This window comes from Camarhynchus parvulus, chromosome 1, assembly GCF_901933205.1.
Source record: "Camarhynchus parvulus chromosome 1, STF_HiC, whole genome shotgun sequence".
Taxonomy (NCBI): Eukaryota; Metazoa; Chordata; class Aves; order Passeriformes; family Thraupidae; genus Camarhynchus; species Camarhynchus parvulus.
Window position 1 is genome coordinate 33771004 of NC_044571.1, and position 14960 is coordinate 33785963.

At 38.8% G+C, this 14960-nt stretch overlaps 2 protein-coding genes across 3 annotated transcripts in view; one reads left to right on the top strand and one right to left on the bottom strand.

Annotated features, from left to right (window-relative positions):
- Positions 1–180: 180 nt before the first annotated feature.
- On the bottom strand, positions 181–11372 carry GTPBP6 (GTP binding protein 6 (putative)). The gene is made up of 10 exons (XM_030958659.1): positions 11033–11372; positions 8168–8305; positions 7672–7742; positions 6045–6175; positions 5272–5342; positions 4668–4826; positions 3127–3335; positions 1655–1803; positions 1192–1344; positions 181–891 (listed from the first exon to the last, which is right to left on the bottom strand). Exons 1-10 carry the CDS (start codon positions 11370–11372, stop codon positions 750–752), a joined length of 1563 nt encoding a protein of 520 aa, XP_030814519.1. The 3' UTR covers positions 181–749.
- A 51-nt stretch (positions 11373–11423) lies between these two features.
- Positions 11424–14960, top strand: part of LOC115909393 (cohesin subunit SA-2-like) — a 58088-nt gene continuing 54551 nt past the window's right edge. For both annotated transcript variants that reach the window (XM_030958693.1, XM_030958702.1), the window contains exons 1-2: positions 11424–11562; positions 11680–11847. In XM_030958693.1, the coding sequence (XP_030814553.1) occupies positions 11804–11847 (44 nt within the window). In that variant the 5' untranslated portion in view covers positions 11424–11562; positions 11680–11803. The remainder of the gene's footprint in view (positions 11563–11679; positions 11848–14960) is intronic.

Genomic DNA, 14960 nt, shown 5'->3' on the forward strand with positions numbered 1-14960 from the left:
CTGTGATGTTGTTTTATTCGTTCTCAGAAGTATTTCGTAACTTAAGAAATAGATCTGTTGTGGGTTTTTTCCTATTGCTTTCCTCTGTGAAAAGGTTTGCTGTACCTTAAATGTTTTCTCCAAGAACTGACATAGTAATAGGTATTGTGGATAAATTACTGTAGGCAAGAAAATTGTATAGGTAAAAGATGTTCACAGCTAACTTTATTTAATGCCTTAATTGATTTTTTTTTTCTTCACTGCAATAAGACATGACAGTTATTTTACTTACATTCACGCATTCTGCTTGAACACAGATTTATCTTTATTATTTATATACAACCAACAATATTTTCTTCACTAACTTTCCTTTTCCAAAGACCATCTGAAACACCTTAACTATAATAAATACTATTTTCTTCTGAAAAAGGCAATAAAAAGCTTTATTTGTATGATATAAGAAACTTGGTACTTTCCTGTAGGTTAAGTCAGATGCCATTCCATGTGTTTGAGGTCCTCAGCTTATAGCCACCAACAGGTTTAACATAAAAAATTTAGTGCTGTCCTGGTACTTGCTGACAAAATTAAGCTCAAAGCTCTTATTGTTTCCATATAGAAGTTTTCTGAAACAGCGTCCATTTCCAAAATGCGCCAAAACCATCAAGTGTGGAAGAAAAATAAACTATTCAGTAGTGAGATTAACAGGTTGTTTACTTTATTTTACATCCTCTCGAGGAGATCAGTTTCTTCTCCTGGAACAGGATGCAGTTTCATGACATGAAAATCTCACTGTTGGGAAAGAGGTTTTTGTATCTGCCAAAAGCAGAACTGCCGATTATCACCTTCACCCTGGCTGTGCTGTCTTCAGGCATGACCTCTACTTCCTGAACTGTTGCTTCTTTATAGAGCCAACTGTAAATGTAAAAGCATATTAGCATCTTAAAAGTATGACACATTGCACAAAATGTGATTCTTGGTCTAGGTCTGAAGGTTCCTATCTAGGTAACACTTTAAAAGATGAAGAGCTTCACTTCACTTCTCTAATGGGGCTATTTTTTGTCAATAGGTCACAAAACATTGATAATTATCTCTGTTATTCTTAACAGAGATAGCAGATTAAAATCAGTATGGTAAGATTTGAGAATTTTCAGACATGAATGATTAAGTGTTTCATATTTCTCCAAGTCCTCCACATGATTTAAAATTATTTACCTTAGCTGAGGTCCCTCTAAGTTTATGTTAACTGTTAGAATCTTCTTCCCTGTTGCTGTCAGTATTTTTTTCTCTATTTCTTGTTTCAGTTCTTCTAAACCATGCCCATGCAGAGCAGAAACAGCTAAAGCATTTTCTTCAGTGGGTTTATACCTGAAAGAAAATTAATTGCTAGCACATTTGTTCATGAAGATTAGGTTGTGAAAATATTCCAAGCACGGACAATTTAACTGAGTTACTTTGTACTGACACCTTCTACAGAGGCCACTTCTTGTATGACTCAAGTGATTTCTTTTGTAATTAAAAGATAATTAATTCTTTTTCAGACCACAGTTACATATGTAAAAGACTGAGAAACACTATTAAATATATTCTGAAGTGTGGGATCTCTTTTCTACACTAAGAATGAAAAAGATTCTGGAACATAAGGAATGTTTAAGTATACTTAGCATCTCTTGCTTACCTTTCTATCAAATCCACTTTGTTATGAACTTCTACCATTGAGTCCAGTAAATGGCTAGGAAGATTGAGATTCCTCAGAACTGACAGAACAGTTGCTTTCTGGAGGATGGTTTCTGGATGAGTAATATCCCTCACATGAACTATCAGATCCTGGCAAAGATCAATACACAACACCATTTACCAGGTTGTAGAGACTGTATACCATTTTTGCATTGCTATTTAATGTAAAATACTTTCCTATCCATTTGGTAATACACTGGCAGATTAGCACTGTAAAATTAACTACTAGACCAGTATTAAAGTACTGTTTCTTAGACCAGGATGGAAGAAAATCTGCAGTAGCTTAGCCTTCCACCTCTAGTGAGTACAAACTGCCCCCCCAAACCTGAAGCAAATGTTTTCAATCAAGCTAGTTACAGAATCAGATTTCAAATAATAACTGATCCATTTTGTTCTAAGCCAAGGCTTTGTAACAGTAAGGCTTCAAAACCACTGAGATTAAAAAGAATGATCTCCAAAAAAAGCTTTCAGAAGAGTAATGGCTGCAAAACTATTTCAAAAACAGAGGGAAAAAACCTCCCTGTTACTTGTAATTCTATTTTTATATTCAAAATATAGAATACTGTCCTTATGCTTAGCTCCCAGGATACTATTACTGATGCTTCACTAAAAAGCTTTATACAAAATTTACCAGTTTCAAGCATACATATAATGTTTGCCATAATAAAAACCAAGCAATCAAACTCAACATTTGCATTCAAATAGTTTAATCATCTTTGCTCAAGACATTGCTTTATACTTCTGAAAAATAATTAGAAGTAAATGACAAAGAGGATGGTTTCAGCCAGCTTTTGAAAGCCCTGCTATTACATGGTTAAGTCTAATCTTTAGCAGCATTCTGGCATCTAGCTACCACTAAATTTCATTACCTTGCATAATACAGGGTTTTTGTTTAAATATCTGTGTGTATGTATGCAGCTTTACACTTTGTTATAGCACAGGAAAACAAACTTTAATGAGAAAATAATTGCTAAAGTACATTTATATTTATTACATGCTGCCTGCATCACATCACAATCACCCACTTGTAGTTCTACAGGCAATCTTAAGTTAAAACCAGGTAATTTCAGATGCTTTAATTCATTTTTAACTCCCAGGAAAGCTAGCCTTGACTCACTTGGATGCACTGTTCAGATATTTTATCAGAAAAATCTAGTTTAAATATCATGAAGATAGACATATATACTCCAAATAAGCCCTTTCTGAAATCCCTTCGTAGCTGTATGTTCTGCATAAATAATCAGAAAATTAGTTTATTTTAAGATATTTACATCATTATCTTAGGAGTTTACTATAGTCAGCCAGATACTTTGCTAAGAACAGCATGTCAATTAACTTCCCCTGTTTTGAAGGGGTGAGGATTATCTAAAATGAAATTATTTCATTTCCCAATTTTTATAGTTGACTACTTACTGAGTAAGCCACTTCTTCTAGTGTAGCTGAAAATGACTCAACCAGATTATGTGGAAGATCAGTCAGAAACCCAATGGTGTCAACATAAATAACTGGCATATGTGAGGGCAGACAGCCAGCATGGGCTGTAATATCCAGAGTGGCAAACAGCTGATCTCTGGGTTGAAGTCCTGCTTCCCCAGTCAAGGCTTTGATCAAAGTAGTTTTTCCTAATTAAATAAAAAAAGGACAGTATTTTAATGGCTTGTTCCAAGTAAAATTTAATTTACAAGGCTCAGGTGAAATGTATGATGTAACATATGTTTTTACATCTATTTGAGTTGTTTAATTGCAGCTTGTGATCAGCTATCTACGTGATGTTAGGAAATCCACAGACAGTCTCACATTTTATAACCTGGAATTGGGTTTAAGGTCACATATGTAATCACATACTGGTATCTACAGCTGTGCTGTGAAATCACAAGATGATCAGACTCATTTGACCTGCAAAGTGACCTACCTACATCTCTCACCTGTAAGACTCTCTGAAGAGCACTGCCATGACAGCATTAGGAAGCATGCACTTACACAGTCCTCAGTGCTTCTGTTGTCAAATGAAATAAATTACTTGCTAAATAAAAAAAATAAAGATAAGTGCTAATAATATATACCTTATTAGGCTGAGGCCTTTACTGGGCATTTCCTCATGAACATAATAATAGAGACATTTATTTGAGTCAATGAATACTTCATATAATTAGTCATTAAAGTGCTCAGTATATAGCCTAATTAAAGCATTTCAATTATGTGTATGCCAAACTGTTTTATATCTATATATATTTGAATCTTCAGTTGGAAAAGTATGGAAGTATGACATTTAAGAAAAACATATAGTATAATCCAAATCTTTGAGTCCAAGATAGTTTTGTTTTTTTAAAGAAGTTGAATAAGAAAATGAAATTGTCTTAAGATAATCCAACCTGAAAAAGTTTCTAGTCCAAAGTCTATGCCTTGAATAAGAATTCACTTGCGTAAGCTAAACAACCACACCAAACCAAAAAAAGCAGAAAAAACCTCTTTAGCTTTATTTAGCTTCTCCTAGGAACACATCTCAGAGTGCTACACATAATCCATGAAAAGCTACAGTGCTCCTTAAGCAGATTTCTCAGATCAATAGCCAACTCTTAATTGTCTTCCTATGCCTCAAGTATTCATGGTGATCTAAACACCCATGTACTTTTCTGTACCCATTCTGATCAAGTAGTAGAGATTCATATAAAGAGACAATAACAGTGCAGTCTTTAGCACTGTATATAAAATCTTTTTGACACAATAGGTGCTAGGCATTTCTCCAAAACATGTCTTGGAGACCGAAAAAACCAAGCAGCTTAATTTGCTTTCCTAACTACATCCTAACTGACAAATATTCATTACACAATTACAAAAAACTAATTAAAATACGAAGCCTATACACACACAAATGAGAATCTGGCTAGAATTTCTAATTAAAAATTAGACAATATAAGCTCTTTTGTGTTATGATTTCAGGAGGTTTTGCTTACCACAGTTGGTATAGCCCATTACTGAGACCATTGGGAACTCGCATTTTCTGCGCTGAGTTCTAAGTAAAGCCCTTTTTCTCCTTAGTTTCTCCAGGGCATTCCTAATTTTAAGTTCCCTTTCTTTTAAGACACGATTCTGTGTTTCTAGAAATGTTTCACCTGAAAAATACAAATGAGTAATTGGCAGAACAGCTTACATGAGAAACTGTATAGCAAGTGATGTATTTGGAAATCAAGTGAGTTAGCACTAGGGCTTGTGAAGTTAAAAATAAGCCACTAAAACTATGTATTCTTGCCTAAAAAAGTAAGTAATTATAAAACATATGCTAACCACTCTAAAATATCCATGTACACTTATGAAAAATCCCTGTGGCAAGCAAACAGTTTATCCTTCACCACTTACTGACCAAAAAACTTGACCAGTACAGACCCAAACCTTATTACTTAACTGACTTTCCAATAGATTTTTGTACATTTGTTTAATTAGATGCAGAGCACTGTTTTTCCTCCTGACCTCCTCCAAATAAAATAAGATGGAACTAAATTTGTTTAAAAGCCATGGAGAAAAAAAATCATCTAAATCATGAGATTATTTAGAATTTACCTGAGCCCATGATGTATCTTGAACCTCCTCTCTGCTGATCTCGCTGAGACACCTCGTTTTTCAGATTTGACCTGGCAGCAGAGTAACAGTTAATTGGAAGGAATTTTTTTAAATCCAGTTATACCAAAATACCTAAAAATTGTGAAGCAGTAGTGTTATTCTGTTAGTACAAATAAAACCACTAAATGACTGAGTTGTAAATAAAACCTGCTCATTGCAAGAAGCCTGGAGAAAAAATCCCCAGATTTTTCTGGCGCAACTGTAGCTTGAAAAAGCATACAACTCTTTTGGTAAACTCTAATTGCTATTCTGAAATTTTAAAGAGCCAACTATACCTCTAAAACATCCACATAACTCACACCAACTGCCATGTATACATTTCTATATCACAGACTGCAGAAATATGGAAAATTTAAATACAAATTAATCTTCCTTGTTTATAGCTTTCCTTATTACATGCAACAATTTTATATATGGGATATACATATCCAATTCCTACATATTCTTGCAATCCATCTTGTGTCTTAGAAAGAACTGGGACCTTTTCATGAAAAATACCTTTTGTAAGATTATTGAACACATTCTGGTTTTGCCTGTCAGCACTGCAGAAGCTTAAAATAATGGCATTCTAGTAAATAATTCTGTGCTCTAATCAATCACTGAACACCCTATGTATTTTTTCTTTACAGTAAATGTTGCTGGCTTTTGTTACTGTAAAGAAATAGTCACTAAACCATGTAGATATGAGTATGTGATGTGCACAGCCCAGGTACCTGAGAAGTGGAACTTCAGCCAGTGCTACCTGCAGTTTGGCTTCTTTGGTCCGGGCATTACAGCGAAAAATGTGAAGTACCACGGTGTATCTGTCAAAGACTGGCATGCCCCAGGCACCTTCTAGTTCTTTCTTTAGCCATGCAAGACAAAATAATCGAGATGTCTTCTGTCCCCCACAGTATCTCTAGATCAATTCCTACACAGCAAGTACAGTTAGTTAGCTGATGGACACTTGAACTCAGAGGAACTCAAGATTCCACTGCAATGGATGGGCAATCATTATAAGCATGCAAAGTCAAAATTTGGTTGACCAGAAAGAGAGGAGTTAAAGAGAGTTTAGAAAGTAGAACTTTATGTCTAGACCCAACAAATTCAGTGAGAATCTTTCCATTGCCTTTTATGGATTCTTGCAACAAGTCTTACAGCATAATATCTCAGAATCAAGAACGTCAGTAGTTAAATCCTTGTAAAAAATAATTATGAAATACTGGAATGGGAATGGCTAGGGATAACATAGGAAAAGAAAAAAGATTACTAAAACTTCCAAACAGAGAGAAATGCAGGAAAATTATTTCAATGAAACACTTAATAAATCCAACCAACCCAAACTCCTCACCCTGGCTCTAATTCAGCAAAAGACACTTAAAATATGCAGTAGTTCCCTTATGCCATCTCTAAAATCCAGAATGCTTGTATACATGTTCTCAAATACTTTCTTGAATCAACCCTGTTTAATTTCTCTTAAGAGCTATATTCATGAAAAGAATTTTTAGCAAATCTAGTAGTAAAAGAACTCATACTGTAAAATAAAAAGTTTTCCTAAAAAGTAGGAAATTGAAGTGAAACATTTTCAACTTCCCTTTCACCAACAAATGGAAGCACCTGTTAGAGATATTTGTCATCTCTTCATTTTATAATCAGGGAAAGCATTCAAAACCACCAGCAAAGCATTAATGTTTGCTTGTAAAGTTTGCATACACTTTACACCCTGCATGATACTGCACATACTAAAAACCCAAAAAGTTTTTATTTCAGTTTGTCCATGGATATCTGTAGTTCAGGTACCAATTGTTTTACTGCTAGCGTTAAAATACTGAAGTATGCTGCACCCCTCAATGCTTCTTTTAAGGGTTAGGAATGAAAGTTTAAGTATTTGAAACATTCAACTATAAGCTTGCTCTGAATTTACACCTCATATTCAAAATACAATTCAGCATCCACAGCATAGGGAAAAAAATATGCTATCCATTATAAATATAGAAACTTGAGCACATAGCTAATCCAAAATATTGACATTCTTCCTGACAAAATCTGTATTAACACCATAATTTTGTAAAAAAGACCTTGAGCAACGTTTTCAACATTTTAAAAAGGGCTAGTGTCAAATGTGGGAGCAGAGTCTATAATAAATTGTAGTAAGCTGCTGGAAAATTTCATGCACAAGCTGGAAACATATATCAACTGGACAAATGCAATAGGTATTAAGATTCTTTTCAATAAAACTCAGTCCTGGTGCTTCATATATTAACATTTGCAAATTCAGAATCTTAACCCACCACTTCTAACATCAACAGCTTCCAAACAATAGTGATGCAAAGAATATGATTTGATATTATGTTTAATTACCTTTGTTAGTGAAGATATTCTTTCCACATTCAAGAAGACAGCTGTCACATGGGGCAATTTTTTAATCTTTTCTAAAAGATGGATAATGATTGCAAAATACAGTGTTAAATGTCAATTCTCTTTTTAAAATGCCCAGCCTATAAACCATTTTGCACTGAGCAGAACGCTCATAAAACATCAAATGGCACCATAGTCTTTGTTCATAGAGCAGTTTCAATTGCTACTTCAGTACTGTGCCAAGAACAGCATCAGTTTCACTTATGTCAATCACATAAAGTTACAGACTAAGTTGCCTCACACATTTTTAGTGATCAGGGGTTATGTCTATTCTGCATTGCTTTGTAACCTTAAAAATTCTTTCAAGTTTGCCTGGAAACCTGCATGATAGATAAACAAAATTCTCCCTCTCTTCAGCTTTCACACCTATCCTCGAACAGTTAGTCTGCAAAAGTCTTCTATTTAGAGTGATGCAGTGCTGAAAGATCTCAGTCCTTACCTGTCAAAACCTGAAAGTTTCCTTTGCCAAAAACAAACTTCTTGTTGGGATTTTTTGTAGGAATAATTATTTTATCTATAACCGTCCAGTTCTGAAGAGTATCTACAAGAGCAACGGCTTCAGCAACCTGTAATTCAGCTTCAGGAACATAACAAAAACAGAAAAAAGAAATAAATATTACAATGTACCACCATAACTCTGCTCAGATCTCCAATAACTACTGTACATGCATGAACATGGAAAGACTAAGCTACACTGAAATTCTTTTAACCTCTAGCACAAGGAGCACAGTGTTTTACCTCTAATCAGAGTAACGGAACAGTTTGATGCAATTTTATCACACAAAGTGTCTTTCTGACAGTATAAATTATTTCTGTGGTTGTTGGCTTAGAATAATTTTTAATTGTATTGTAAGGAAAGAAATCACAAAGCTTTTTTCCTCATAACTAGCTGGAAAATCTATTATTTCAGATGAGCACAAAGCCACACAATTAACACTTCAGTGTTTTGCAGCAATAATTTGGGAATTACTAATACAGCATATCCTGCTGCTAACTTCACAGCCACTTATGAATAAAGGACCAAAACTGGTTTGTGACTTGCTTTGTGACTTGCTAAAACCAGCAGATTTGAACCCTGTATTCTGGTTCATCAATTACTTTTGAGTTTTTACCATCTACACTGCAAAGCAATGATTTTTGAGGACTTTGTGAAATCACAAAGACTACACAAGAATATCAGATCAGCAACTCTAGTCTTGATATGCCAAACTTTTCCTTTTCAGAACAAATCTGTAAAGTTTCCCTAGACAGCAAAACACAATTTATATACTAAATAGGTTACACTGATCCAAGAGGTAACATAATTTTAAAGATAATCATGATCCACTTTTCCCTCATATTGTTCATGCTTTTTGTAAAATACACAGATTTCTTGTTGTATCTGTGGTGCTTAAAAAATCATTCCAAAACATTTGTTCAGATTTCAGGCTCTAAGGAGGGCCTAAATAAATGGAAAGGAACCACTGCTATTCTTCTGTATGTTTGGACAGAAAGGTGTCTTCATATTTTACCTACTTTTCACTTGAAAAATTATGTCACTTCAATTTTGAAAAGGTTAAAAGCTTTATTTTGCAATGTGAGAATTTAGCAGCACTAATAAAACTAAACATGATTAAGGTTCATCACATAATAAATTGGAATAAAAGAATAAGTATATACAAACTGTCTCTTGCCATGCAGAAGAACGTGGACAGGCTCAAGAAGTGGACCCATGGAAAACTAGTGAGGGTCAACAAGTGCAAGGTCCTGCATCTGGGTCAGGGCAAGCCCCCAGGATACTGGTACAGGCTGGGATGGACAGATCACAGCAGCCCTGCTGAGGACTCGGGGGCGTTGGAGGATGAGAAGCTGGACATGACCCAGCACTCTGAGCAAGCAGCGCAGAGAGCCAAACGTGTGTCCTGGGCTGCATCCAAAGCAAAGCAGGGCAAGGGAGGGGATTCTGCCCCTCTGCTCTGCTCTGGTGTGACCCCACCTGCAGTGCTGCATCCAGCTCTGGGGTCCCAGCACAAGGTAGTCATGGACCTGTTGGAGCAGGTCCAGAGGAGTGCCACAGAGATGACCAGACAGGTGGAACCTCTCCTATGAGAAAAGTCTGTGAAAGTTGCTGTTGTCCAGCTTGGGGAAAGATCCTGGGAAAACCTTTTTACAGCCTTTTAGTACGTAAAAAGGGCTTATAAGAAAGATGGGGACAGACTTTATAGCAGGACCTGTTGCAATAAAATGGGGCAGTGGTTTTAAACCAAGAGATTCGATTTGGATTTGATATAAAGAAGAAGTTTTTTACAATAAGAGTGGTGAAACACTGGAATAGATTGCCCAGAGAGGTGGAGGTCCTATAAACATTCCCTGTGAACATTCAGGCCAGATTAGACAGGGCTCTGAACAAGCTTGTCCAGTGGAAGACGTCCTGTATGATTGCAAGGGGTCAGCCAAACCATTCTATGATTCTATACATAAAAAGCTAACTTAAAAGATGCTTTAATCCTTTACGTTGCAACCTTCTAATTAGAGAAGTGCTCAAAGAGAAGCATCAAGTTTATAATGTATCTTAATTGTGTGTGATTAATGCTTATACATTAGCTAGTTACAATTTCTGAGAGAAACCTAATAGTAGTCCTAAAAAAAAAAGTCCTTAGAGAGGAATTATTGGTGCATCACTAATTAACTGCATAAAAGCACTTAAGTTCCTGAGAGGATTTATACAGGACTTCAGTGCACTCTCTTCTCTGGACAGGAGTGTATTGCTGCTCTCCAGCCAACTTCTGGGCAGCCCGAAGGCCAAAGGACTCCAGCCCACCTGGGCAGGCAGCAGGGCTGAGGGCAACTAACATTGTGCTAATAAGGGGGACACCTGACTGCTTCCCTGACCAACCTGCACTGCGGCGTTCTGCTGTCCTAAACACAGTCAGCATGGTTTGCAAGTCAACGCACAGACCTGCCAGCACTCACTAACAGCTCGTCTTTTAAAAAGCTGTCAAAGAAAGAAAGAACGACCGAGACCTTCCATCCAAGCTTGTCCTGGGCAAGCCGCAGGTCGCAGGTTCACCGCTGTGACAGCGGGGCCACTTCACGCTAGCGGCACAGGCACAGAATCAATTGGGTTGGAAAATACGTCTGAGATCATCCAGTCCAGCCTATGACCGAACACCACCATGTCAATAGCCCATAGCACTCAGTGCAACCACCAGTCTTTTCTCACACACGTCCAGGCACAGAGACTCCACCGCCTCCCAGGGCAGTCCATCCCGACCCCCCTGATGTACAGCTCCCTGCGAGCCCGCCCGCCCCCGCAGCCCCGCACCCGTGGTGAGCGGCGACTTCTGCGGGCCCCACTTCACCGCGGGGTGCACGACGGCAACGCGCTGGGCGCCGGGCCCCGGGGCCAGCGGAGACGGGGCCAGCAGCTCCTCCAGGGCCGCCTCATCCTCCTCCTCTTCTTCTTCTTCTTCATCCTCGCCGGCGCCCGCCGCCCCGTTCCAGGGCGCTCCGCCGCCCCTGCCCGGCGGGCGCAGTGGGGCCAGGAGCGGGGCGGCGGCGCTGAGCGGGCGGGCGGGCAGCGGACGGCACCGGGGCGCGCCCAGGGCCGCCGCCGCCCGCCGGCAGCGCAGCAGCAGCGACCACGAGAGGCGGCCGGGCCCCATCGGCACTGCCGGGCCCGGGGCGGCGGGCAGGGACCGTCAGCGGCCGCGTCTTTCCGGCCGCTGCGGAAGCGCCGCCGCCGCCCATGTGACAGCGCTTCCCGCCCCTGCCGGGCCCAGCGGCCGCCGTGATTGACGCCGGGCCCGGGCTGGCTGCGCAGGGCAGCACCAGGGAGGGACGGCGGCGTTGTCGGTAGGTTTAATTTCTTTTTGTTTCATCCTCTTCTGCGACTGAGCGGCTGGAGGGGGAGGGGGTGTTTCTGCCCTGGTTTGCATGGAATTAAGTCTCTTTGTGTGCCTGTCGTGACAGTTTTCGGCCGCTGTTCCGCCCGCAGAAGCCGAAGGGAGTGTTAAGTTTTTAACGCTCGATTTCGATGAAGTTTCCTCAGAAGGTCGTGACAGCTTGTGTGTGCTGCTGAAATAATGTGGCGGAAATGATAGCCGAGCCCAACGCAGCCAGTACACTTCCCAGCCAAAAGTAAGACCTGGCACAGGTTGCCTGCAAAATCTGTGGGTAAATTCGGGTGCTGTCCCTCGGGTTTGTGCCGTGCAGACACCGCGGCAATCTGTGGTATGTCGCCTTGGGGGAAAGGGGAAAAAAAGGGGGTTGCTCTGCACTGTGCTTTGTTACTAACATCTTCATTTTATTTCCTTTCATGTACGATTTAGCATCTCCTTAATGTAGTGTTTTATGCTGTTTGACAGGGAGCTTGGCTTTGCAAGCTTTTCTGCGCCTTATTCACCACAGCGCATATGTGCACCCTACCTTACAAAAAACAGGGTCAGATTCATTGTCAGTGCACGTTTCCCTTCATTGGAGAATTTGGGGATGCTGAGGGGGAAGAGTGCTAAGTAATCTGCAAGCTCCCAGTAGGCGTTGATGGGGTCATTGCTTCTGTATATTTTGTATTGTTTTTATCAGGGAGCCATCATGTCTTCTTCCTTTTATAATGTATTTGTTAGTAATTTGTTGAGATGAGATAAAGTATTCATATAATTGTTTACAAAATGGCAACTAGAAGTTCTACTAGAATAAATATAAATAAATAAAAGGTAAAGTTACAACATTTGGGCATTTCTTGTTTGGTTTCAAAGAGTGAAACTTCTTAGATGTCTAATGTTGTGTCCTTTGAACTCATTGCAGCCCGGTCTTTTCTGATCCTGTCACGTTCTGGGCCTGTTTGTTCCGTGTGTTTTGCTTCATTATGCTTTAATGAAAGCTGAGAGTTGTAGCCCATGATGACATGTGTAGCTTCCCATATGTCCATTCCAGTATGTTTCATCTGAAACCAGCCTTTTACCTTCAGAGATGTTAGGCAGGCACATGGCAGTTGCTTATTGGAGCTTCTTATATTGGTTCTAATAGATGAACCAGTTGTTTTGAAATTTATAATTTAAAAAATTTACAGGTAGGATTCTTTCAGTAGCATAGATTAATTGTTCCTTTTACACAACAAAAGGAATATATTGCCTCCTTGGTATCTTTTCAAGTGTGAGTCACCAGATCTATTCTAAATGTTTATTAAGATAAGAAAACTGAATTCAGACGTTATCACAGTAGTGCTGTGCGTGAGGATTAGATGTGGGATTTGGCTTCCTTCGTACTTCAAGTGTTTTATAAGTAATACTTCAAATGCTAGCGAAAGGACAACATTGTGGCAGGAACACAAGGTAAAAATGAGTCTCTGAGCCATACATAACAGAGTATAAAGGTGGAAATAGAAATGACCTTCAGCTTATGCTTCTTAATGGTTGCTGATGGAAGCAACTAAATGGCTGATAGGTGTTTCTTCCCGTGCATGAAGCAGTGAATGTATGCATGTAGAAATGCTCAACATGTTGTAGAATAACAAAGGGAGGAAAAGAAAAACCCAGCTAGTTCAAAATTTGTCAAACCTGCCATTGCACTTGTATACTTAAGATGTTAGATGGAGATATGTATTGGGATCACTGCAGAAGTGACCCCTGTGTATTCCCCCAGCTAGGTACAGTAATACCTATGTTTTGCTTAAGAGGATAAGAGGATGTCTTAATTCTTTTAACAGTTTCTTCAATAGAAATGTAGTTGTGCAAATGAAAGTGCCATTTAAATCCCAATTAATTGCTCAGTGGTTTCATGGCGTTCAGTTTCTAGGTGCTGGTCTAGTTTCTGCAAATAGTTGTACCTGCCTTATGAATAGCCTTGCTGGAAACACCAGTATTAAAGGCTACCAAAAAAAAAAAAGAAAAAAAAAAGAGAGAGAGAAAGGAGAAACATGAAAATTAGTAGTACCTGGATTTAAAAACAACCTCTACTTTTATGTAAGTTGTCTGTTGTTGCCCAGTGCTTCTTGAGGCATAGCTATGTGCTGCAATGCACTGATAACCAAAACAGTTCAGAAACTAAATGGCTTTTTAATATTAGTATTTAGTGCTTAGTTATATTTCTTGAGTGCTTAAGATAGATGTTTAGTTGCATGTATAACAATTACTGCAACAGGTTTCACTCCAGGTATGTTTTATTTGGCGTTTATTTGGCCCAGCATGAGGGAGCTGTAGGTCTGTGGTCTTCCTGCTCTTGGAGGTTTTGCTGAGCTTAGGTAACATGCTGTTCCATATGCCAGGCATTTCCTTACTCTGTTGGGCCTCTTTTGCTACAAGTACATTTTGTGTGGCATAAGAAATGAAACAAGTAGTACAAGGCCAGGAGATACTGTCCGGAGGGCTGTCCTTCAGAATGTTCTTGGGAAAGAGAGGCGTGAATTAAACCTTCAAAGAGGTATGTTCTACACAGAGATACTAAAAGCAGTACGTGATCAGACAAGTCCTTGACGGAACTGTCCTGTGGCAGTTCTGATTTTTGAATTATTTAAGTGTTTTAAACCAGCTTGGACTCAAATATAGTTGCTATAATCAAATGCAGTGCATTTATCTTCTTTCTGGGATGGAGTAAGTTGCTAAATAGTACTAGTACTTGTAAACACTTCAGAAAAGGTTTTGAAGGTGTTGAGGTACGATGCAGAAACTGGTAACCCATGTTACTGCAGTGTTGGCTGGCACCTGAGTTGCAGTTCCTGTGAAACAGTGCAAGTAAGAACCTGTTAACCCAGCCCCACAGTGATGCTTTCTGCTTTGAAATCAAGAGTGGAAGGATTTAATCACATAGGAGAAACAGCTCCTTGCCAAACATGTTTGGATTCTTTTTGGTTTTGTGGTCTGTAGAAGGATCTGAGAAGAGCAAACTGGCATCAGAAAAGCAATGCATATTGCTGTTCCTTGCTGTTTGTTCTTTTCAGCTGGGAAGTCTCTGGTAGTACTTGGGCTACTTAATCTCTGTGGCTTGCAATTCTAAATCAAAGAAGACAATTGAAAAATTTTGTGAATGATTTCTTATAGAATGTTGACTCAGCTGGGAGCTATGGTTTATCCCACTCTGTCCAGACAGTTGGTATAAGGATTGGTTCATCTTGAATTATTTTCTTTCCTTCCATCTATCAAACACTGTGGTATGTTTTGAACTTTTCTATAGCGAATAATTAACGGAATTTAACTTTCATTTCTCTGTAGAGAAGGTAAGCATATGCATAATTTTATTTAGAAATTTTGCATATT